This window comes from Eleutherodactylus coqui, chromosome 3 (genome assembly GCF_035609145.1).
Source record: "Eleutherodactylus coqui strain aEleCoq1 chromosome 3, aEleCoq1.hap1, whole genome shotgun sequence".
NCBI lineage: Eukaryota > Metazoa > Chordata > Amphibia > Anura > Eleutherodactylidae > Eleutherodactylus > Eleutherodactylus coqui.
The window spans coordinates 311,444,350-311,468,395 of NC_089839.1; the positions used below are offsets into that span (position 1 = coordinate 311,444,350).

The 24,046-nt window shown below is 51.5% G+C and overlaps 1 protein-coding gene across 9 annotated transcripts in view; it reads left to right on the forward strand.

Annotated features, from left to right (window-relative positions):
- Positions 1-24,046, forward strand: part of SZT2 (SZT2 subunit of KICSTOR complex) — a 178,938-nt gene that overhangs the window by 70,096 nt on the left and 84,796 nt on the right. For all 9 annotated transcript variants that reach the window (XM_066597912.1, XM_066597916.1, XM_066597913.1 and 6 more), the window contains 6 exons: positions 17-98; positions 172-441; positions 9,405-9,543; positions 11,413-11,529; positions 16,552-16,615; positions 16,705-16,890. In XM_066597912.1, the coding sequence (XP_066454009.1) occupies positions 17-98; positions 172-441; positions 9,405-9,543; positions 11,413-11,529; positions 16,552-16,615; positions 16,705-16,890 (858 nt within the window). The remainder of the gene's footprint in view (positions 1-16; positions 99-171; positions 442-9,404; positions 9,544-11,412; positions 11,530-16,551; positions 16,616-16,704; positions 16,891-24,046) is intronic.

Here is a 24,046-nt window from a genome sequence, read left to right on the forward strand (position 1 = left end):
TCCCTCTTCATGATAGGAGGACACCAGTCAGGACACCGGAGACCGGAAGCCCAGCGAGGACATGGAGGTGTCGGAGGCAGAACAGGCCACAGAGGAGGGTAAGGACGGTCCTGTGACCTCTGCAGGCGCCGCGCCATCCCAGCGCTCCGTCATTCATGCCTACATCCACAGGTAACACATCGGCGGGGGCCATTGCTACCGAGAGCGACCCTGATCTGGAGGTGGAATATCGGGAGCATTCGGATAACGCAGAGTCCATGTCCGAGTCCGAGACGGTGAATCAGGACGACGATTCCTTCAGCGTCCTGGGAGGAGACTCGCTGAACGGTCAGGAGATGTCGGAGCTGGAGATGCCCCCCCTGTTTGTGCACCTGATCTGCTCGGTCACACACAAGAGCCAGCACGGCTCCATGCCCGTCCTCACGCTGCCCACCTGCCTCGGTAAGTTCGCAAATCAGAGCCAGATCAAGAGAGCGGAGGATGGCGCGGCGGTCAATACACGGGCCTCTAGCTTTACTTAAAGGGGTTTACCCATGAAAACAATGAAGTGGCAGTGGGCATATGCAACATCATGGTGGGACACTCTGGGTCATTGGGGGTCCCAGCAGTCGGCTGCCCACCGGTCAGTAAATATCCCCTATGCTGAGGATAGGAATATCTTGTTTTCGTGGGACACCCCTATAAAGCTCAGTTTTTGTATACTAAGTTCTGCAGTTTTGTAAATTACTTTGAGCTTCAGTTCCTCACGGTTTTCAAGATCTCTGCTTGCTGTCTGTGAATCAACACAATAGTTGCCTCCATGGGCTGTAAAGCCGGTACAGATCTAATACGTCTCACTGCCGTATTTACCCGCAGGTATCGGAGGGCCAGCGCCTAGGGCGGAATCCGTGCTAAAATAGAGCATGCTGGGATTTTAATTCCACTCATGGAATTTGTATCTGTGAGCGCGAATGAAACATCGAAAATGCGTGCCATTCAATGCCTGCGTTTTAGCGCGGACCTTACGCGCAGACAACGATCGCAGATTCCGCAGTTAAAATCCGCCTGTATGAGCCCGCCGCACCCCTTATAATATGTGTAATACAGAGCGTATATACGGCCGCGGGGCTCATTCACGCCGGCATATTCGGTTTCAGTCTTTGAAAATATGCAGCGTTTTCATGGATCTAAACTGTAGGTGTATATTTCTCGTCCGTATCATTGGGGGCCACAGCCTAGACCATGGGATATAGCCACTGCCCTAGGAGGCGACACTAAGCAAAAAAGTGTTAGCTCCTCCCTACCTGGCTATATCCCCCCTGCAGGCACTCAGCTAATTAGTCTTTAGCTTAGTGTCTGCTAGGAGGCAGACATGGAAAGAGCTATTCGCGGGAATCCGGGGAGTCGGGGCTTTTCCCTGGCTCTACTGGCCTCCCGGGGGAGACGCAGGCAGGGGGTGTCTCCACCACTACTGCGGCGTCTCACCCAGAGAAGAAAAAGGGGCCCGACCATGCAATGCGCATCTGAGTCGGTTACCCGCCAGCCATAGGGCTCCCCCTCCCTGGAGTAGCGCACTGTCTGACGGTGACGCGTAGGGGGCAGCACTGCTGGAGTAGTCGACGCAAGGGCAGGCTGTGGCTCCCAGGACAAAGACACCCCCGCTTGGGACTATGGAGCATTCCGGCGCCATACGGACAGACCGCACAGCCAAGCTTTGAACACATACCTTAAGGAGCATCAGGACGTCGGCGGTGGCAACGGCGGGGGCAGCGGCAGCGGCGACGGCAGCGGCGATAGCAGCAGCAAAGGCGGCGGCAGCGGCAGCTCTCCCGGCCAGGGATAGAAGCTTGCGTGTCGCAGGACGCCGGGACGCCGGCCGGCAGGCCACCTCCGGGCACGGCGCTCCGGGGGGCGGAGCGCCGTCGTCACGGCCGGAAAGCGTCACTTCCGGGTCGCGGGGACGCTTCCGGGGCAGGCCACGCCCCCTCCGACCGGGGTGAGTGTAAAAAGACCGCCGGACAGAGGAATGGCCACGCTCTGGGACACTTCATTGGTCTACACCTCTGAGCCCAGCACCTGCAGCTCGCCTGAAGCACACAGCAGCCTTCCAGCCGTTCAGCCCTGCAGTCCTGCAGTTTCCCTCTGCAGTTTCCTTCTGCAACGGAGAAAGCACCCGGACAGCAGCAGCACCTCCTGTCTCGGGCACCAGCAGCAGTAGCAACTCCGCAGCAGTCCCTGCCACAGCACCTGCCGGGTCACCAACGCCGCGAGATCGTATGGTACACCAGCGTCGACTTCCGACAGCATCCAAGCGTCAGGACCAGAGGCTCCAGCTGGACCGGGGGAACCGCAGAAACAGATGCTAGACCGGGTAAGCCCTGCCCAAGGCAGCACTTTGCGGTGTTCTCCCCTCGCCCTCCCCGTCCCCCCTGCAGGCATTCCTGTAACGGTACTCAGCTTTCCCGCTACCTGGGAATTGTTTTCTGTTGCCATGTCTGACCCTAGATCAGAGGGTTCCAGCTCGGCCAAGGGGAGGGTGAAGCATTACGCTTGCACTACCTCAGCGGTAAGTTCGCTTGCGGTCAAGTCGACCCCCGCTGCACTAGATGTGCCGCGGTGCGCGCAGCCCAGGGTCCCCGGTGCCCCCCGCCGCCCCTGTGGAGCCAGGGCCCGAACCCCAACGGGCGAGGTCCCTGGCCGCTGCCGTTTTCTGGCTTGGCCATATCCTCTGCGGCAATGTTACGCCGGTTAGAGCCCAGCTCAGACGCGTCCTCCTCGGAATATGCACGAGAGAGGGCACACAAAAGGAAGAGGTCCCTTAGCAGCGAGGACACTCCCCATAGAGCGCGCCACACCGGGAGGTCGTCTGGACCCTCAAAGTCCAGACGATCCAGGGACTCTCATGGCTCTCATGGTCCAGGGAGTCCGTGCATGCTTATCATAGATCAAGGCATTTTTTTCACGGTCCCGGTATTCTGCGAGACCAGCCCGGGCTCGCGATGAGTCCCCTCGAGCATCTTGCTCATGGGCGCCCCAGGACACGGCCCAAACGGCAGGCAAGGGCAGTGGGTCTGAAGACTACGACCACTCTGCAGGCTCGTCAGTTTTGGAACTAGACGAGGAACAGGTGTCGCGCCTAGCCAGCCTAATGTACGGCCTGGTAATATCCATAAGGGAAACCCTCCAAGTAATGGAGGAAACAGTCCAGACGCCTCCTTCCGCGGTGTCATTTAGACGGCAGAAGGAGATCACGACAGGTCTTCCCAGACCATCCGGATTTTTCGGAGGTTCTTAATAAGGGATGGCAGAACCCGGATAAGAAATTTAGGCAACCCGGGAAGACTTGGGAAAGTACATACCCATTCCCAGGGGGCCTGAAAAAGGGGTTGGGCGGTACCTCCGGTAGTTGACTCGCCAGTGTCGTGACTGTCTAGAAGCACAGCACTGCCAACAGCCAAGGTAGCAATGCTGGCTAATCCTCAAGACAGGAAGCTGGATGCGTGGGTAAAACCGTGTTTTAAGCCACAGGCACCGCCTTACAGCCGAATTTTGCGACCGCATGGGTCAGCAAGGCATCCATAGCCTGGACCAAGCAGCTACGGAGAGACAGTGTAGCAGGCGCTCCACCAAATGAGTTGCTCGAACTGACAAACAACGTCATACAGGCAAACAAATTTGTATGCACAGCAGAGCTAGGCGCAGCCAAGTTCGGTGCCCGGCCATCCGCCGCATCGGTGACGGCAAGGAGAACTCTCTGGCTGAAAAAAAAAAAAAAAAAAAAAAAAAGAAAGCTGGTCAGCAGATACAGCATCCAAGATGGCCCTAACAAAATGGCCATTCGAAGGAAACAGGCTGTTTGGACCTAAACTAGATGACATGGTAAAGGGCGCTACAGGCGGCAAGAGCACGTCGTTACCACAAATGCCGGCAAGAAAGGAGAAGGTTCCACTAAAAAGGAAACCGTTCTTTCTTTTAGATCCTTTCGGCGTTTTTTTCATCCCACCCAGGGTCAGGGCAGTGGTCCCAGTCTACAAGAACCCCGACAGACGCAAAGAGGGGCCCCTCTTTCAAAACAAGGCAAACATGGCGATCCCGACCCGGAATATCTAAAACAGCGGGATCAAAAGAGCGCGGCACGAGATGCTGCCCCCACCCAGTGTCACCAGATGGGGGGGGGGCAGGCTCTCCCAATTGCGAGAGACATAGGGGAGGCGCGTGAGTAACAAGTGGGTGCAGGAAATTGTGACATCCGGTTACGCAATCGAATTCACGACTCCCCCACGGAATTCGTTCTGCAGGTCCAGAGTGCCTACCACCCTGGAAGGAGTAGCCAACCTACAGCAGGCAGTGTGGAACCTTCTGGCACAGGGGGTTGTGAAACCGATACCGGAGGCACAAGAGAGGCAAGGGTTCTATTTGAATCTTTTTCTTGTACCCAAAAAGGACGGCAGAGTGAGGCCGGTGCTGGATTTAAGGAGGTTGAGCCAATTCATCAGAACAAAACATTTCCGGATAGAGTCAATCAAGTCCGTGATAACCTCCATGCAACCGGGCGAATTTCTGTCCTCAATAGATATCAAGGACGCTTATCTCCATATCCCGATTCGGGAAACGCATAAAAAATTCCTTCGTTTCGAAACACAGGGAAGGTTTTTTTCAGTTTACGGCGCTGCCATTCGGCCTGTCTACCTCTCCAAGGGTCTTTACGAAGGTACTAGCAGCAGTGATGGCGCCACTCCATGCGGAAGGTATATCAGCCATTCCATACCTGGACGATATACTAATAAAGGCACCGTCGTGGGACGGCAACAGCGTACACGTCACGAGGAAGATTCTAGAAGAATTCGGCTGGATAGTGAACCGCGAAAAATCATGCCTAATACCGACACAACACTTGGAGTTTTGGGCATGATATTCGATACCAGCCAGCACCAGGTCCGGCTACCTCAAGCAAAGGTAGACAAGCTCCGGCAGGGGGTCCGGTCCCTAACACAGGGGAAACCGTTAACCCTCAGACACTGCATGGCTATCCTGGGCCAGATGGTGGCAGCATTCGAGGCGGTTCCGTTCGCCCAGTTTCCAGTCAAGGAAACTACAACACTTGATATTGTCACGCCGGAATGGGTTCCGGATGACCCTGGAACAGCGAATCCAGATAACCCCTCAAGGCCAAAGGTCACTGAAGTGGTGGCTGGAACCTGGGAGGCTTCAGGCGGGATGGCCTTTGGGCACAAGTCGCTGGACAGTAGTGACGACGGACGCCAGCCTTTCAGGTTGGGGCGGAACACTAGGGGATCAGTCTGTTCAAGGAGTGTGGTCTCAAAAAGAGACAAGGCTACATATAAACATCCTAGAGTTGCGGGCCATCTACTTGACTCTCCGACACTTCGGGCCCAATCTCAAGAAAAAATGTACGTATTCAGATGGACAACACCATAGCGGTGGCCTATGTCAACCGACAAGGAGGAACACGGAGCGTGTCGGTAATGAGCGAGGCAGCAGGCATACTAACGTGGGCGGAGAAGCATCTGAGCTCGATTTCCGCAGTCTACATTCCCGGAATAGAGAAAACTGGGTGGCGAATTACCTAAGCCGAGAAACAGTGGATCCCGGCGATTGGGGGCTGCACCCAGAAGTATTTCGGACGATATGCCGGAAGTGGGGCACACCAGACGTGCACCTCAGGGCGTCCCGACTAAATTACAGGCTACGCCCATTTATGTCCCGAGCACGGGATCCACAAGCAGCGGCAACGAATGCGCTAACCATTTCGTGGGAGGAGTACAAGCTCCTATACGTATTTCCACCCGTTTCTCTCATACCGAGGATCCTAGGGAAAATCAAGCAGGAAGGATGATCAGCAGTATTAATAGCACCAGACTGGCCAAGAAGAAGCTGGTACGCGACCATCATAGAAATACTGTTCGACACACCGTGGCATCCTCCAGAGCAAAGAGACCTGCTATCCCAGGGGCCTTTTTTTCTACACCCAAATTCCAAGTCTCTACATTTGACGGCTTGGCCGTTGAGACCGAGGTGTGGAGGAGGAAAGGTTATTCGGAGAAGGTTATCCAGACTATGATACGGGTCAGAAAACCAGCCTCATCGGCAGTTTATTATAGAGTCTGAGAAGCGCTTCTTCACCTGTGTGAGGAGGGGCGGGTACAACCGATGCAATTGTCGGTGGCCAGAATTCTTGCATCCTTACAATCAGGCCTCGAGGTAGGATTGAGGGTAGGCTCGTTAAGGGGACAGGTGTCGGCATTAACGGTGCTGTTCCAAAAACCAATCGCAAAGAGGATGGCAGTACGTACATTCCTGCAAGGAGTCGCCCATACGACACCCCCGTTTAAACCCCCGGTCCAAACTTGGGACCTTAATTTCGTGTTAGACACTATGACGGGCCAGCCGTTCGAGCAGCTGAAGGAGATTCCTATGCGACTACTGACCTGGAAGATGGTATTCCTCGTCGCCATTACGGCAATCCGTAGGGTCTCGGAGCTGGCGGCTTTGGCTATGCAGGCGCCATATATGACCGTCCACCAGGACAAAGTGGTGCTGAGGCCATCACCCAAGTTTCTACCAAGGGTGGTATCACAGTTTCATACTAATGAAGAAAATTGTCTTGCCTTCTCTTTGTCCAGATCCAGTACACAAAGAGGAAAAAATGCTGCACCACCTGGACATAGTAAGGGCGCTGAGGATCTATGTGAAAAGTACAAAGGCGCTTCGTAGGACCGACACCCTCTTCGTTATTCCGGAGGGGACCCGAAGGGGCTTGGCAGCCTCAAGTCACCCTACCCAAATGGATAGGGTCCCTGATAACAGAGACATATCGCACCTCAGGGCGCTCGCCGCCATTTCGGGTTACGGCCCACTCCACACGGGCGGTAGGGGCTTACCGGGCAGTCCGTCACGGAGCCTCAGCCCTTCAGGAGGGTAAGGCAGCCACCTGGACTTCCTTACATATGTTCTCAAAATCTTATAAGGTCCACACAGCTGCATCATCTGACGCCGCTCTTGGCCGGAAGATCTTGCAGGCGGCGGTCGTTGACCGCACAGCCGAACTTTGAATGCCCACCCAATATATTGTTTTCGGGACTGCTTGTGGACGTCCCATGGTCTAGGCTGTGGCCCCCAATGATACGGACGAGAAACAGATATTTTTGGTATAACTTACCGTAAAATCTCTTTCTCGTCGCGTTCATTGGGGGCCACAGCACCCACCCCTTATTTATTTAGGCGGTTGCTGGAACTTTCTGTTCTTCGGTCATGGTTCGGCAGAAAATTGTGCCAAAGAGTTCGTTTTGGTATGTATAAAACATAATATGTATAATTTGACTCCCACTGGCTTCCTACTGCTTGCAGACAGACTAATTAGCTGAGTGCCTGCAGGGGGGATATAGCCAGGTAGGGAGGAGCTAACACTTTTTTGCTTAGTGTCGCCTCCTAGGGCAGTGGCTATATCCCATGGTCTAGGCTGTGGCCCCCAATGAACGCGACGAGAAAGAGATTTTACGGTAAGTTATACCAAAAATATCTGTTTATGCGCCAACACTGACTTTTATGGGCAATCTTGTTCCGTAATATGGACGAAAATAGGATATGCTGGGTTTTTGGGAAGGGGGGGGGGTTCATACGTCTGGAAAACGCAGATCTGAATTCGCCAATGCCAATCAACCAGGACTGAGCACTCCATATAACACACACAGAAAATACGTAATCTCGCTAAATATGTCCGTGTGAATGAGCCCTTATTTCAGGGGTGTCTAACTCATTTCCACTGAGGGCCACATCAGCTGTATGCTTACCTTCAAAGGGCCAATTGTAAGACTCTAGTAATAGTGCTCCCCTAGTGGCCTCAGTAAAGATAGAGACCCCCATAATGGCCCCAGTAGCAACAGAGACCCCCATAGTGGCCCCAGTAGCAACAGAGAGCCCCATAATGGCCCCAGTAGCAACAGAGAGCCCCATAATGGCCCCAGTAGCAACAGAGAGCCCCATAATGGCCCCAGTAGCAACAGAGAGCCCCATAATGGCCCCAGTAGCAACAGAGAGCCCCATAATGGCCCCAGTAGCAACAGAGACCCCCATAATGGCCCCAGTAGCAACAGAGACCCCCATAGTGGCCCCAGTAGCAACAGAGACCCCCATAGTGGCCCCAGTAGCAACAGAGACCCCCATAGTGGCCCCAGTAGCAACAGAGACCCCCATAGTGGCCCCAGTAGCAACAGAGACCCCCATAGTGGCCCCAGTAGCAACAGAGACCCCCATAGTGGCCCCAGTAGCAACAGAGACCCCCATAGTGGCCCCAGTAGCAACAGAGACCCCCATAGTGGCCCCAGTAGCAACAGGGACCCCCATAGTGGCCCCAGTAGCAACAGGGACCCCCATAGTGGCCCCAGTAGCAACAGAGAGCCCCATAGTGGCCCCAGTAGCAACAGAGAGCCCCATAGTGGCCCCAGTAGCAACAGAGAGCCCCATAGTGGCCCCAGTAGCAACAGAGAGCCCCATAGTGGCCCCAGTAGCAACAGAGAGCCCCATAGTGGCCCCAGTAGCAACAGAGAGCCCCATAGTGGCCCCAGTAGCAACAGAGAGCCCCATAGTGGCCCCAGTAGCAACAGAGAGCCCCATAGTGGCCCCAGTAGCAACAGAGAGCCCCATAGTGGCCCCAGTAGCAACAGAGAGCCCCATAGTGGCCCCAGTAGCAACAGAGAGGCCCATAGTGGCCCCAGTAGCAACAGGGAGCCCCATAGTGGCCCCAGTAGCAACAGGGAGCCCCATAGTGGCCCCAGTAGCAACAGAGAGCCCCATAGTGGCCCCAGTAGCAACAGAGAGCCCCATAGTGGCCCCAGTAGCAACAGAGACCCCCATAGTGGCCCCAGTAACGACAGTGACCCCCATAGTTGAGCACATAGTAATAGTGCTCCCATAATAACGCCAGTAATAATAGCGGCCCCAGTAGTAACCCCCATAGTTGTCCGATTGGTAATAGCGACCCCCTACCCTATGGGACTATGTTTGGGCAGCATCCCTATAGGCATTCCACTCATCCAGTTTCGATCCGGCAGCAGTGGCTGTTGAGTCTGCGGTCGCTGACCTCTCCCCTCGGCATCTCATTTGCGTATAAGATGCTAAGGGGAGAGGTCAGCGGTCAGACTCTTCACTGTTGATGCCGGACCAGAGCTGCAGGCTGGGTCACCACGGCCAGCGGGCCACATAGAATGAGGTGGCGGGCCTTATGTTCCATATGTGCGCCTTATGGCAATTATCCTGTTGGGAAAAAAAAACTACCATCAGCAGTTTGCTGGGCTGAAGGGGCTGATAACAGGGAGCAATAACTTACATGCTAATGAAAGAGGAGAGAGCGCAGGAAGAGACTGTAGAGTTTAGTCTGTGACTTTTGGTTCTTACCTCCTTCACAGGTGAGGTGATCAGCTGCCTGGAGAACAGCGAGAGCCTGCAGAGCATCGCGCTGGCCGACCTGAGCGTCATGCTGGACATTTTTGTCCTTACGTTACCCCTGGAAATCGAAGGGGTGAACGACGACTCCCAGCACACCCGGTAGGACCCCCGTCGTGTAGGGCGCTCCTCATGTCTGAGGGGTCTGAGATCATTCTCCGTGGGCGTCGCTGCTGTAGGAACGCACTAACACGCCGCGCAATTCTATTACATCGCTAGAAAATCACTCACAAGCCTCGTCCGTAACGCCCGGCGGCAGGCTTTACCGTTCCTGACGGCCGCTCGTGGCAGCGCATTACATTTTATGTTGTACGAGTTTCCAGGCGCCACCTTTACAGCCATAACATTAAAACCACCGACGGGTGAAGGGAATGGAACTGGCGACTGACGTGTAGACGATGGAGCCGGAGCAGCTCCGGAGCGGCCGGTCTTTGCGGGTTCCCGGTATGTAGCTGTTAGTAACTACAGAAGGGGTCCAGGGAAGGACAACCGGTGACCATCGGCAGGGTGATGGGCGCCCACGGCTCACTGATGTGTTGACCGGTGAAGGTGCCCGCCTGGTCCAATCTCACAGAAAAGCAACTGCAGGGCAAGTTACTGATGAGGTCCCTGATATAAAGGTGCCAGCTCACACAGGGCGCCGTGTATGTGGGCCCCAGACCGGGCAGAGCGCTCAGCTGACCCATGTCCACTACCGAAGGGGTCTACAGTGGGCATCAGAACCAGAGGGAGGCGCCCGTCTGATGAATCACTTGGACAGCCGGGGAGGAGATGGCATCAGGATGGGAAGACCACCAGCCGATGTGCTGCATTAAATGGATGTCCTGGCATTAAGTGGATGTGACCACCTACCTAACACTGTAAAGACAAGTACCCACCTTTATGGCAGCGCCCTCAGCAGGATAGTGTTCCGCACTGCAGTACAGGAGCTGCTCCGAAACAGGAAAGAGCGAAGCCGGCGATGACTTCTGCCAGATCTTATCCAATCCGTGGAGGCCCCAGCGGGCGACTTACAGGATCTGGCGCCGGTCCCACAGGACACATCATGTAGAGCCGGGCAGAGAGGGGGCCACACAATATTAGGCAGGTGGTTTTATTGTTCTGGCTGAAGGGTGTATGTTACTATCATATGTCAGGTGATTTCTGCTCCCAAAGACCACATGATCGCGGGGTTAAAGGGGCGGTCTGCTTTACATGATCGCGGGGTTAAAGGGGCGGTCTGCTTTACATGATCGCGGGGTTAAAGGGGCGGTCTGCTTTACATGATCGCGGGGTTAAAGGGGCGGTCTGCTTTACAATCCCTTCATGTTTCTTGAGCATCAGCTGATCGGGTTGTTCCGCTACTCGAACCGCCAGCAGTCCGCTGTAATCTGCAGCAAGTGTTCAGTTATCTACAGTGCCCCCGCTGGGGAGAGCAAGAATTGCACTGTCTTAATTGACATGCCCTGCTAGTTAAAAGCAATAATCAGCAAATATATAGTTTTTCTAGGATTTTCTTTAGTTTTTGTCTGATTATCAATCCTGTCTGAATTTTGGAAGTTCAGTGAGAACCAATACTGGTGCCAATTCAGATGGGCGCTCGGTCCTGACTTCCAGCTGGCATATTAGGTAATCGCCCGTATGGTTGTCACCAGTTTTAGAAAAGGCTCTTTAACTGCGTACAGATGAATATACATTTTCACCCTTTATGTTCCCCGCACTGCTGTCTCTCCCTCCCCTCCCCCGCACTGCTGTCCCCCCCTCCCCTCCCCCGCACTGCTGTCACCCCTCCCCCGCACTGCTGTCCCCCCTCCCCCGCACTGCTGTCTCTCCCTCCCCTCCCCCGCACTGCTGTCACCCCTCCCCCGCACTGCTGTCCCCCCTCCCCCGCACTGCTGTCTCCCCCACTCATCACGCTTGTTCTGTCCATCCCTGCACTTCCCCTCCATTGTGCTGTGATTGGTTTGCTCCATATCCTCTCCTTTACCCCAGGTACACCTCCGAGAGCAGCATATCCTTCCCTCGCTCCCCTGCACAGCCATCCTCCTACCGCTCCGATGACGAGATACCGCCAGCACTAGAGAGATTCTCTTCCAATGTGGACCAGAGGTGAAATACTGACCACGGCCCCCTGTTACTAACACTGCATCACGGCTCTACTAGTTTGGGGTCCTAAAAGATTCTACATTATCATTATGTGCTGTACTCCAGAGCTGCACTCACTGTTCTGCTGCACAGGTCCCATTCATATGAAATAACACAGACCAGGGGCAGTCAGATTCAATACAGCTCTGGAGTATAATACAAGATGTAACTCCGGATCAGTACAGGATAAGTAATGCATGTACACAGTGACTCCACCAGCAGAATAGTGAGTGCAGCTCTGGAGTATAATACAGGATGGAACTCAGGAGCAGTACAGGATAAGTAATGTATGTACACAGTGACTCCACCAGCAGAATAGTGAGTGCAGCTCTGCAGTATAATACAGGATGTAACTCAGGATCAGTACAGGATAAGTAATGTATGTACACAGTGACTCCACCAGCAGAATAGTGAGTGCAGCTCTGCAGTATAATACAGGATGTAACTCAGGATCAGTAATGTATGCACACAGTGACTCCACCAGCAGAATAGTGAGTGCAGCTCTGGAGTATAATACAGGATGGAACTCAGGAGCAGTACAGGATAAGTAATGTATGTACACAGTGACTCCACCAGCAGAATAGTGAGTGCAGCTCTGCAGTATAATACAAGATGTAACTCAGGATCAGTAATGTATGCACACAGTGACTCCACCAGCAGAATAGTGAGCGCAGCTCTGGAGTATAATACAGGATGTAACTCCGGATCAGTACAGGATAAGTAATGTATGTACACAGAGACTCCACCAGCAGAATAGTGAGTGCAGCTCTGGGGTATAATACAGGATGTAACTCAGGAGCAGTACAGGATAAGTAATGTATGTACATAGTGACTCCACCAGCAGAATAGTGAGTGCAGCTCTGGAGTATAATACAGGATGTAACTCAGGATCAGTACAGGATAAGTAATGTATGCACACAGTGACTCCACCAGCAGAATAGTGAGCGCTGCTCTGGATGCAGGGTATTACTTAGATCTTTATAGCATTACTCCTTTTCTACTCTAAGCTGATTACTTACAATGCATTGTAATCATGTTATAATAACTCCTCCCCCGGGCGCCTGATATCCTCAGCAGTTACTATTACATGCCAGCTCAGTAAATGAGGGACTATAAGAGGTATATATAATGGTAAGTGTTGCGGTGGTGTCACTAGTATCGTATCTATCTGTCCGCTCGCCGTCTCGCCTGTTTCTATTGGCTCCCGTGTCCTTCTCTCCGCAGCGGCTTCTATCTAGTTGTATGATCAGAGGATGGGGAGGGCTCGTCGTCCTCGTGTGTCGCAGGCGATCAGATCGGAGTTGTGGCGCGTTCAGGGCCCTTAAAGCAATCCATAGATGAATGGACAGGGTGCTTTAAGTGTCGCTCAACCCGAAGGCTAAATTCTGGGTCCGCAATCCGTCTTATGTGACATGAATGTGACCCGCGCTGCCGGCTTATCTGCCGTGTGATCGCCAGCGGTGGACAGCGGCTGAATCCTAAAGTCCTCTCCTCCCCCTGAAGGAGCAGAGGCTGACTGTAGGAGTCCGGCACGTCTCTGCGGAGGCTTATGGCTTTCTGGATTAAATATGGAAATCTTCCTTAATTAGTCCCAACAGTCTCATATATTTGTTGCTTAACCCCTTGTATGCTGGGATGAAAGATGATGGCCTACAGGGGTGTAGACAGTCCTACATGTCCCACAATATGCATCGTCCAATAAACGACATGAGCCATGATTAGTCGTAGGACACCGAGTTCAGAGTGGAGAATACGCTACGCTGACCGAAGGGTTGGGACGGAGATAGGAGGGCATGAGCTTGGATGTTAGTCACATTCATCAGTCCTCAGTGACTGCAGTCCCCCCTCCGCGCCCGCTTTCCACCAAATTCCCATAGATTTGTAGAGGGATTTGCCTCCATTACTCCAGGAGAGCTTCAGATAGTGATGCGGGGAATGATGGGTGCGTTGGGCACGGATACGGCTTGCGAGTTAACCCTTTGCAATCCAATTTTGGATTCAGGGTTTCCTAGGGGGGCTTCCTCTTTCTGCCATTATGCAGGGGCGCCATCTGCTGGCTAGAGCGAGTACTGCGGTATGAGCCATGCTGGAGAGGCCCCCGACAACAGAGTGGCCAGTAATATACAGTAAGAATACCCTGCCGGACGTCTTTCGACTCGGAGCTGTACAGGCTTCAATCACAATGTCTTCAGACGTCAGACAGTGGATTGGAAAAGGTTAAATCCCCGCATTGTTTAGATAGCCGAAGGTCGGTAAAATGAGCACCCAGCTTGGTGGGGGGGTAATAAATAAATTACTTAAAAAGCGCTGCGGAATAAGTTGGTGCTGTACAAATAACACGTTCCCCTTCCCTGCAATGAAGTCTGCAGACGTTCTGCGTGCCGTATGACATGGCGCTCAGTCATGTAGGTGGAGACACGGAGCGGTACCAGAGTATTACCACAGGGGAGGTGATGCCACATTGTCCAGGATGTCTCTGTACCCATTGGTGGTAATGGTGGTCTTCACTATAATCAATGGCCCTTGTCCTTCCCAGCAGAAGCACCTCCAGAACCTCCTCCAAACCTCACTGGCTTCACATAGTAACCGCTCTCCAGACAACCACACCCAAGAGCCGCCATCCGATCGGAAGATGGTGGACTGTGATTCATCTTGCCTCCACTTACTCACAGTCCGTCGCTCCAAGCTGCTGTGATGTTGTGTGCAGCCGATCGTCCGTGGTAACCCTTCACATGGCGTTCCCTAATGGATGGTCTCAATGGCGAGACCTCCTGAGCGAGGGCAGATGATGTGTGTGATATCTTCACAGCATGTACACAAGACTTCATCCACGTTCTGCCCGCCCCTGAACATGGCGGCACCGCACACAGCAGATCATCACCATCTCCCAATAACATGGCCCACTCCAAAGTCCAGAAGCTGCAATGTCCCATACTGCTTGGTGACATCCCCCCACCAGACCCTGTTGTCAGCTCTACCCCTGGTGACATCCCCCCCCCCCCCCCACCAGACCCTGTTGTCAGCTCTACCCCTGGTGGGATCCTACCACCAGATCCTGTTGTCAGCTCTACACCTGGCGACATCTCCCCCAGACCCTGTTGTCAGCTCTACACCTGGTGACATCTCCGCCCCGCCAGACCCCGTTGTCAGCTCTACACCTGGTGACATCTCTGCCCCGCCAGACCCTGTTGTCAGCTCTACCCCTGGTGACATCCCCCCCCCCCCCCCCCACCAGACCCTGTTGTCAGCTCTACACCTGGTGACATCCCCCCCCCACCAGACCCTGTTGTCAGCTCTACCCCTGGTGGGATCCTACCACCAGACCCCGTTGTCAGCTCTACACCTGGTGACATCTCCCCCAGACCCCGTTGTCAGCTCTACACCTGGTGACATCTCCGCCCCGCCAGACCCCGTTGTCAGCTCTACCCCTGGTGGGATCCTACCACCAGACCCCGTTGTCAGCTCTACACCTGGTGACATCTCCGCCCCGCCAGACCCCGTTGTCAGCTCTACACCTGGTGACATCTCCGCCCCGCCAGACCCCGTTGTCAGCTCTACCCCTGGTGGGATCCTACCACCCGACCCCGTTGTCAGCTCTACACCTGGTGACATCTCCGCCCCGCCAGACCCCGTTGTCAGCTCTACACCTGGTGACATCCCCACCAGACCCCGTTGTCAGCTCTACACCTGGTGACATCCCCACCAGACCCCGTTGTCAGCTCTACACCTGGTGAGATCTCCCCCCAGACCCCGTTGTCAGCTCTACACCTGGTGACATCTCCCCCAGACCCCGTTGTCAGCTCTACACCTGGTGACATCCCCCCCCCCCCCAGACCCCGTTGTCAGCTCTACACTTGGTGACATCCCCTCCTTTCCAGACCCCATTGTTAGCTCTACCCCTAGTGACATCCCCCCACCAGATCTGGTTGTCAGTTCTACACCTGGTGACATCCCCCCCAGACCCCGTTGTCAGCTCTACACCTGGTGACATCCCCCCACCAGACCCTGTTGTCGGCTCTACACCTGGTGACATCCCACCACCAGACCCTGTTGTTGGCTTTACACCTGGTGACATCCCCCCAGACCCCATTGTTAGCTCTACCCCTAGTGACATCCCCCCACCAGACCCCGTTGTCAGCTCTACACCTGGTGACATCCCACCACCAGACCCTGTTGTCAGCTCTACACCTGGTGACATCCCACCACCAGACCCTGTTGTCAGCTCTACACCTGCTGCCATCCCCCCACCAGACCCCGTTGTTAGCGCTACACCTGGTGACATCCCCCCAGACCCTGTTGTCAGCTCTACATCTGGTGACATCCCACCACCAGACCTTGTTGTCAGCTCTACACCTGGTGACATCCCCCACCAGACCCCGTTGTCAGCTCTACAACTGGTGACATCCCACCACCAGACCCCGTTGTCAGCTCTACACCTGCTGCCATCCCCGCACCAGACCCCGTTGTCAGCTCTACACCTGGTGACATCCCCCCCACCAGACCCCGTTGTCAGCTCTACACCTGGTGACATCCCCCCACCAGACCCCGTTGTCAGCTCTACACCTGGTGACATCCCCCCACCAGACCCCGTTGTCAGCTCTACACCTGGTGACATCCCCCCACCAGACCCCGTTGTCAGCTCTACACCTGGTGACATCCCCCCACCAGACCCCGTTGTCAGCTCTACACCTGGTGACATCCCCCATCAGACCCCGTTGTCAGCTCTACACCTGGTGACATCCCCCATCAGACCCCGTTGTCAGCTCTACACCTGGTGACATCCCCCCACCAGACCCCGTTGTCAGCTCTACACCCGGTGACATCCCCCATCAGACCCCTCTGTCAGCTCTACACCCGGTGACATCTGATGGTTTCTGTCGGGGGGCCAATACTTTGTCACCATAGTGTACTACAAGGCTATGCCATGATACATGATTACTGATCTCTTGCAGTCACCTTATGGTCCTGTTTTCTGTCTGCCATCAGGTTCTCGGCTCTCTCCCGGCTCCCGGCGGAGCACCGGCAGGCCATTGAGTTTACCATGAGCGAGGTGAGTTCTGCCCGGCTGTGATCTCATTCCTCGCCGTCTTGTGTCTCTTCTCCGTTTGTCGCTCCTTCATTCTATGATTATATCTTCAGATCCGCTGGCTGCTGGAGGATGAGCTGGTGTCCGCCCTGCGCCATTCCTGCGTCATCACTCGCACCATCCTACGGAAAGTGCTGTCTCATGTTTGTGAGTCGGACGGCCGGCCGCAGTGTCACCGGGAGATCGTACAGCTGCAGTTCGTCTTCGGTCCAGAACACTCGCTGCAGAAATTCAAAGAGGTGCGAATTTCTTCTCCGTATCAAAGGGAATCTGCTTCGGTGAAGAGGGAAAAAATCGCTTTTTGGTCCAAATGTGTGTTGATGAATTATTTCAGTTTTCATGTTATAAAGCCCCAAATCCCCTGTATAAACACATGGACAGACCTTAATAATATTTTGGAAGGAGCCACCATTTAAAGGTAGTTCACTTGTATGCAGGTGTATACAGCCGCCACTAGGGGGAGCTCACTGCCTACAGATTATACAGTCATCACCAGGGGGAAGCTAACTAAATACAGATATACACAGTCACAACTAGCAGGAGCTTACTATATACAGATTATACAGCCACCACTAGGGGGAGCTCACTGCCTACAGATTATACAGTCATCACCAGGGGGAAGCTAACTAAATACAGAAATACACAGTCACAACTAGCAGGAGCTTACTATATACAGATTATACAGCCACCACTAGGGGGAGCTCCCTACATACAGATTTATACAGTTGTCACTAGGTGGCGCTCGCAGTATACTAGTTTATATAGCTCTGTTTTAGAAGCTCCCTAGGAGCCACTACTAGGAGGAGATCACTACATACAGATATATACAACCACTACTAGGAGGAGATCACTACATACAGATATATACAACCACTACTAGGGGGAGATCCCTACATACAGATATATACAGCGACCACTAGGGGGAGCTCACTACACACAGATAATATATACAGCCACCACTAGGAGGAGCTCATTACATACAGATATATACAGCCACCACTAGGGGGAGATCACTACACATAGATATATACAGCCACCACTAGGGGAAAATCACTACATACAGATATATACAGCCACCACTAGGGGGAGATCACTACATACAGATATATACAGCCACCACTAGGGGGAGATCACTACATACAGATATATACAACCACCACTAGGGGGAGATCACTACATACAGATATATACAACCACCACTAGGGGGAGATCACTACATACAGATATATATAGCCACCACGAGGGGGCATCACTGTATACAGGTCTGTACAGCCACCACTTGGGAAGATCACTACATACAGATATATACAGCCACCACTAGAGGGAGATCACTACATACACATATATACAGCGAGTACTAGGGGGAGATCACTACATACAGATATATACAGCCACCACTAGGGGGAGCTAACTACATACAGCCACCACTAGGGGAAAATCACTACATACAGATATATACAGCCACCACTAGGAGGAGATCACTACACACAGATATATACAGCGACCACTAGCAGGAGATCACTACATACAGATATATACAACCACCACTAGGGGGAGATCACTACATACAGATATATACAGCCACCACTAGGAGGAGATCACTTTATACGGATATATACAGCCACCACTAGGGGAAGATCACTACACACAGATATATACAGCCACCACTAGGAGGAGATCACTTTATACGGATATATACAGCCACCACTAGGGGAAGATCACTACACACAGATATATACAGCCACCACTAGGGGGAGATCACTACGCACATATATATACAGCCACCGCTAGGAGAAGATCACTACATACAGATATATACAGCGACCACTAGTGGGAGATCACTACACACAGATATATACAGCCACCAATAGGAGGAGATCACTACACAGAGATATATACAGCCACCACTAGGGGGAGATCACTACACACAGATCTATACAGCCACCAATAGAGGGAAATCACTACATACAGATATATACAGCCACCACTAGGAGGAGATCACTACACACAGATCTATACAGCCACCAATAGAGGGAAATCACTACATACAGATATATACAGCCACCACTAGGAGGAAATCACTACACACAGATATATACAGCGACCACTAGGAGGAGATCACTACACACAGATATATACAGCCACTACTAGGAGGAGATCACTACATAAAGATATATATATAGCCACCACTAGGAGGAAATCACTACACACAGATATATACAGCGACCACTAGGAGGAGATCACTACATAAAGATATATATATAGGCACCACTAGGGGGAGATCACTACACACAGATATATACAGCCACCAATAGGGGAAGATCACTACACACAGATATATACAGCCACCACTAGGAGGAGATCACTACATACGGATATATACAGCCACCACTAGGGGGAGATCACTACACACAGATCAATACAGCGACCACTAGGAGGAGATCACTACATACAGATATATATATATATATAGGCACCACTAGGGGGAGATCACTACACACAGATATATACAGCCACCACTAAGGGGAGATCACTATATACAGATCTATACAGCCACCACTAGGGGGAGCACTCTACATACAGATATATATAGCGACCACTAGGGGGAGCTCACTATATACAGCCACCACTAGGGGGAGCTCAGTACACACAGATATATACAGCCACCACTAGGGGAAGATCACTACATACAGATATATATAGCCACCACTAAGGGGAGATCACTACACACAGATATATACAACCACCAATAGGGGGAGATCACTACACACAGATATATACAGCCATCAGTATGGAGATCACTACATACAGATATATACAGCCACCACTAGGGGGAGATCACTACATACAGATATATACAGCTACCACTAGGAGGAGATCACTACACACAGATATATACAACCACCAATAGGGGGAGATCACTACACACAGATATATACAGCCATCAGTATGGAGATCACTACATACAGATGTATACAGCCACCACTAGGGGGAGATCACTGTATACAGATCTATACAGCCACCACTAGGGGGAGCACTCTACATACAGATATATACAGCGAACACTAGGCGGAGATCACTATATACAGCCACCACTAGGGGGAGATCACTATATACAGCCACCACTAGGAGGAGCTCACTACACACAGATATGTACAGCCACCATTACGGGGAGATCACTTCACACAGATATATACAGCCACCACTGGAGAAGATCACTACATACAGCTATATACAGCCACCACTAGGGGGAGCACACTACATACAGATATATACAGCGACCACTAGGGGGAGATCACTATATACAGCCACCACTAGGGGGAGATTACTACACACAGATATATACAGCCACCACTAGGAGGAGATCACTACATACGGATATATACAGCCACCACTAGGAGGAGATCACTACATACGGATATATACAACCACCAATAGGGGGAGATCACTACACACAGATATATACAGCCACCAGTATGGAGATCACTACATACAGATATATACAGCCACCACTAGGGGGAGATCACTGTATACAGATCTATACAGCCACCACTAGGGGGAGCACTCTACATACAGATATATACAGCCACCACTAGGGGAAGCTCACTACACACAGATATTTACAGCCACCCATAGAGGGAAATTACTACATACAGATATATACAGCCACCACTAGGAGGAGATCACTACACACAGATATATACAGCCACCAATAGGGGGAGATCACTATATACAGATCTATACAGCCACCACTAGGGGGAGCACTCTACATACAGATATATACAGCGACCGCTAGGGGGAGATCACTATAGACAGCCACCACTAGGAGGAGCTCACTACATACAGATATATACAGCCACCACTAGGGGAAGATCACTACATACAGATATATATAGCCACCACTAGGGGGAGATCACTACACACAGATATATACAGCCACCACTAGGGGGAGATCACTACATACAGATATATACAGCCACCACTAGGGGGAGATCACTACATACAGATATATACAGCCACCACTAGGGGGAGATCACTACACACAGATATATACAGCCACCAATAGGGGGAGCACACTACACACAGATATATACAGCCACCACTAGGGGGAGATCACTACACACAGATATATACAGCCACTACTACGGTAGGAGAAGATCACTACATACAGATATATACAGCGACCACTAGGGGGAGATCACTATATATAGATATATACAGTGGCCACCAGAGGGGGGTCTCTACATACAGATATATACAGCCACCAATAGGAGGAGCTCACTACACACTGATATATACAGCCACCACTAGGGGGAGATCACTACACACAGATATATACAGCCACCAATAGGAGGAGATCACTACACACAGATATATACAGCCACCACTAGGGGGAGATCACTATATACAGATCTATACAGCCACCACTAGGGGGAGCACTCTACATACAGATATATACAGCGACCACCAGGGGGAGATCACTATATACAGATATATAGAGCCACCACTAGGGGGAGATCACTACACACAGATATATATACAGCCACCAATAGGGGGAGATCACTATATACAGATCTATACAGCCATCACTAGGGGGAGCACTCTACATACAGATATATACAGCGACCGCTAGGGGGAGATCACTATAGACAGCCACCACTAGGAGGAGCTCACTACATACAGATATATACAGCCACCACTAGGGGAAGATCACTACATACAGATATATATAGCCACCACTAGGGGGAGATCACTACACACAGATATATACAGCCACCACTAGGGGGAGATCACTACACACAGTTATATACAGCCACCACTAGGGGGAGATCACTATATACAGATCTATACAGCCACCACTAGGGGGAGATCACTACACAGAGATATATACAGCCACCACTAGGGGGAGATCACTACACACAGATATATACAGCCACTACTAGGAGAAGATCACTACATACAGATATATACAGCGACCACTAGGGGAGATTACTATATATAGATATATACAGTGACCACCAGAGGGGGGTCACTACATACAGATATATACAGCCACCAATAGGAGGAGCTCACTACACACAGATATATACAGCCACCACTAGGGGGAGATCACTACACACAGATATATACAGCCACCAATAGGAGGAGATCACTACACACAGATATATACAGCCACCACTAGGGGGAGATCACTATATACAGATCTATACAGCCTTCACTAGGGGGAGCACTCTACATACAGATATATACAGCGACCACCAGGGGGAGATCACTATATACATATATATACAGCCACCACTAGGGGGACATCACTACACACAGATATATATACAGCCACCAATAGGGGGAGATCACTATATACAGATCTATACAGCCACCACTAGGGGGAGCACTCTACATACAGATATATACAGCGACCGCTAGGGGGAGATCACTATAGACAGCCACCACTAGGAGGAGCTCACTACATACAGATATATACAGCCACCACTAGGGGAAGATCACTACATACAGATATATATAGCCACCACTAGGGGGAGATCACTACACACAGATATATACAGCCACCACTAGGGGGAGATCACTATATACAGATCTATACAGCCACCACTAGGGGGAGATCACTACACAGAGATATATACAGCCACCACTAGGGGGAGATCACTACACACAGATCTTTACTGCCACCAATAGAGGGAAATTACTACATATAGATATATACAGCCACCAATAGGGGAAGATCACTACATACAGATATATATAGCCACCACTAGGGGGAGATCACTACACACAGATATATACAGCGACCACTAGAGGGGGATCACTACACACAGATATATACAGCCACTACTAGGAGAAGATCACTACATACAGATATATACAGCGACCACTAGGGGAGATCACTATATATAGATATATATAGTGACCACCCGAGGGGGGTCACTACATACAGATATATACAGCCACCACTAGGGGGAGATCACTACACACAGATCTATACAGCCACCACTAGGGGGAGATCACTACACACGGATATATACAGCCACCAATACAGGGAAATCACTACATACAGATATATACAGCCACCACTAGGAGGAATTACTACACACAGATATGTACAGCGACCACTAGGAGGAGATCACTACACACAGATATATACAACCACCACTAGGGGGAGGTCACTACACACAGATATATACAGCCACCAATAGGAGGAGATCACTACACACAGATATATACAACCACCACTAGGGGGAGATCACTACACACAGATATATATATATAGGCACCACTAGGGGGAGATCACTACACACAGATATATACAGCCACCACCAGGGAGAGATCACTATATACAGCCACCACTAGGGGGAGATCACTACACACAGATATATAGAGCCACCACTAGGGGGAGATCACTACACACAGAGATATACAGCCACCACTAGGGGGAAATCACTACACACAGATATATACAGCCACCAAAAGGGGGAGATCACTACACACAGATATATACAGCCACCAATAGGGGGAGATCACTACACACAGATATATACAGCCACCAATAGGGGGAGATCACTATATACAGATCTATACAGCCATCACTAGGGGGAGCACTCTACATACAGATATATACAGCGACCGCTAGGGGGAGATCACTATAGACAGCCACCACTAGGAGGAGCTCACTGCATACAGATATATACAGCCACCACTAGGGGAAGATCACTACATACAGATATATATAGCCCCCACTAGGGGGAGATCACTACACACAGATATATACAGCCACCACTAGGGGGAGATCACTACACACAGATATATACAGCCACCACTAGGGGGAGATCACTATATACAGATCTATACAGCCACCACTAGGGGGAGATCACTACACAGAGATATATACAGCGACCACTAGGGGAGATTACTATATATAGATATATACAGTGACCACCAGAGGGGGGTCACTACATACAGATATATACAGCCACCAATAGGAGGAGCTCACTACACACAGATATATACAGCCACCACTAGGGGGAGATCACTACACACAGATATATACAGCCACCAATAGGAGGAGATCACTACACACAGATATATACAGCCACCACTAGGGGGAGATCACTATATACAGATCTATACAGCCTTCACTAGGGGGAGCACTCTACATACAGATATATACAGCGACCACCAGGGGGAGATCACTATATACATATATATACAGCCACCACTAGGGGGAGATCACTACACACAGATATATATACAGCCACCAATAGGGGGAGATCACTATATACAGATCTATACAGCCACCACTAGGGGGAGCACTCTACATACAGATATATACAGCGACCGCTAGGGGGAGATCACTATAGACAGCCACCACTAGGAGGAGCT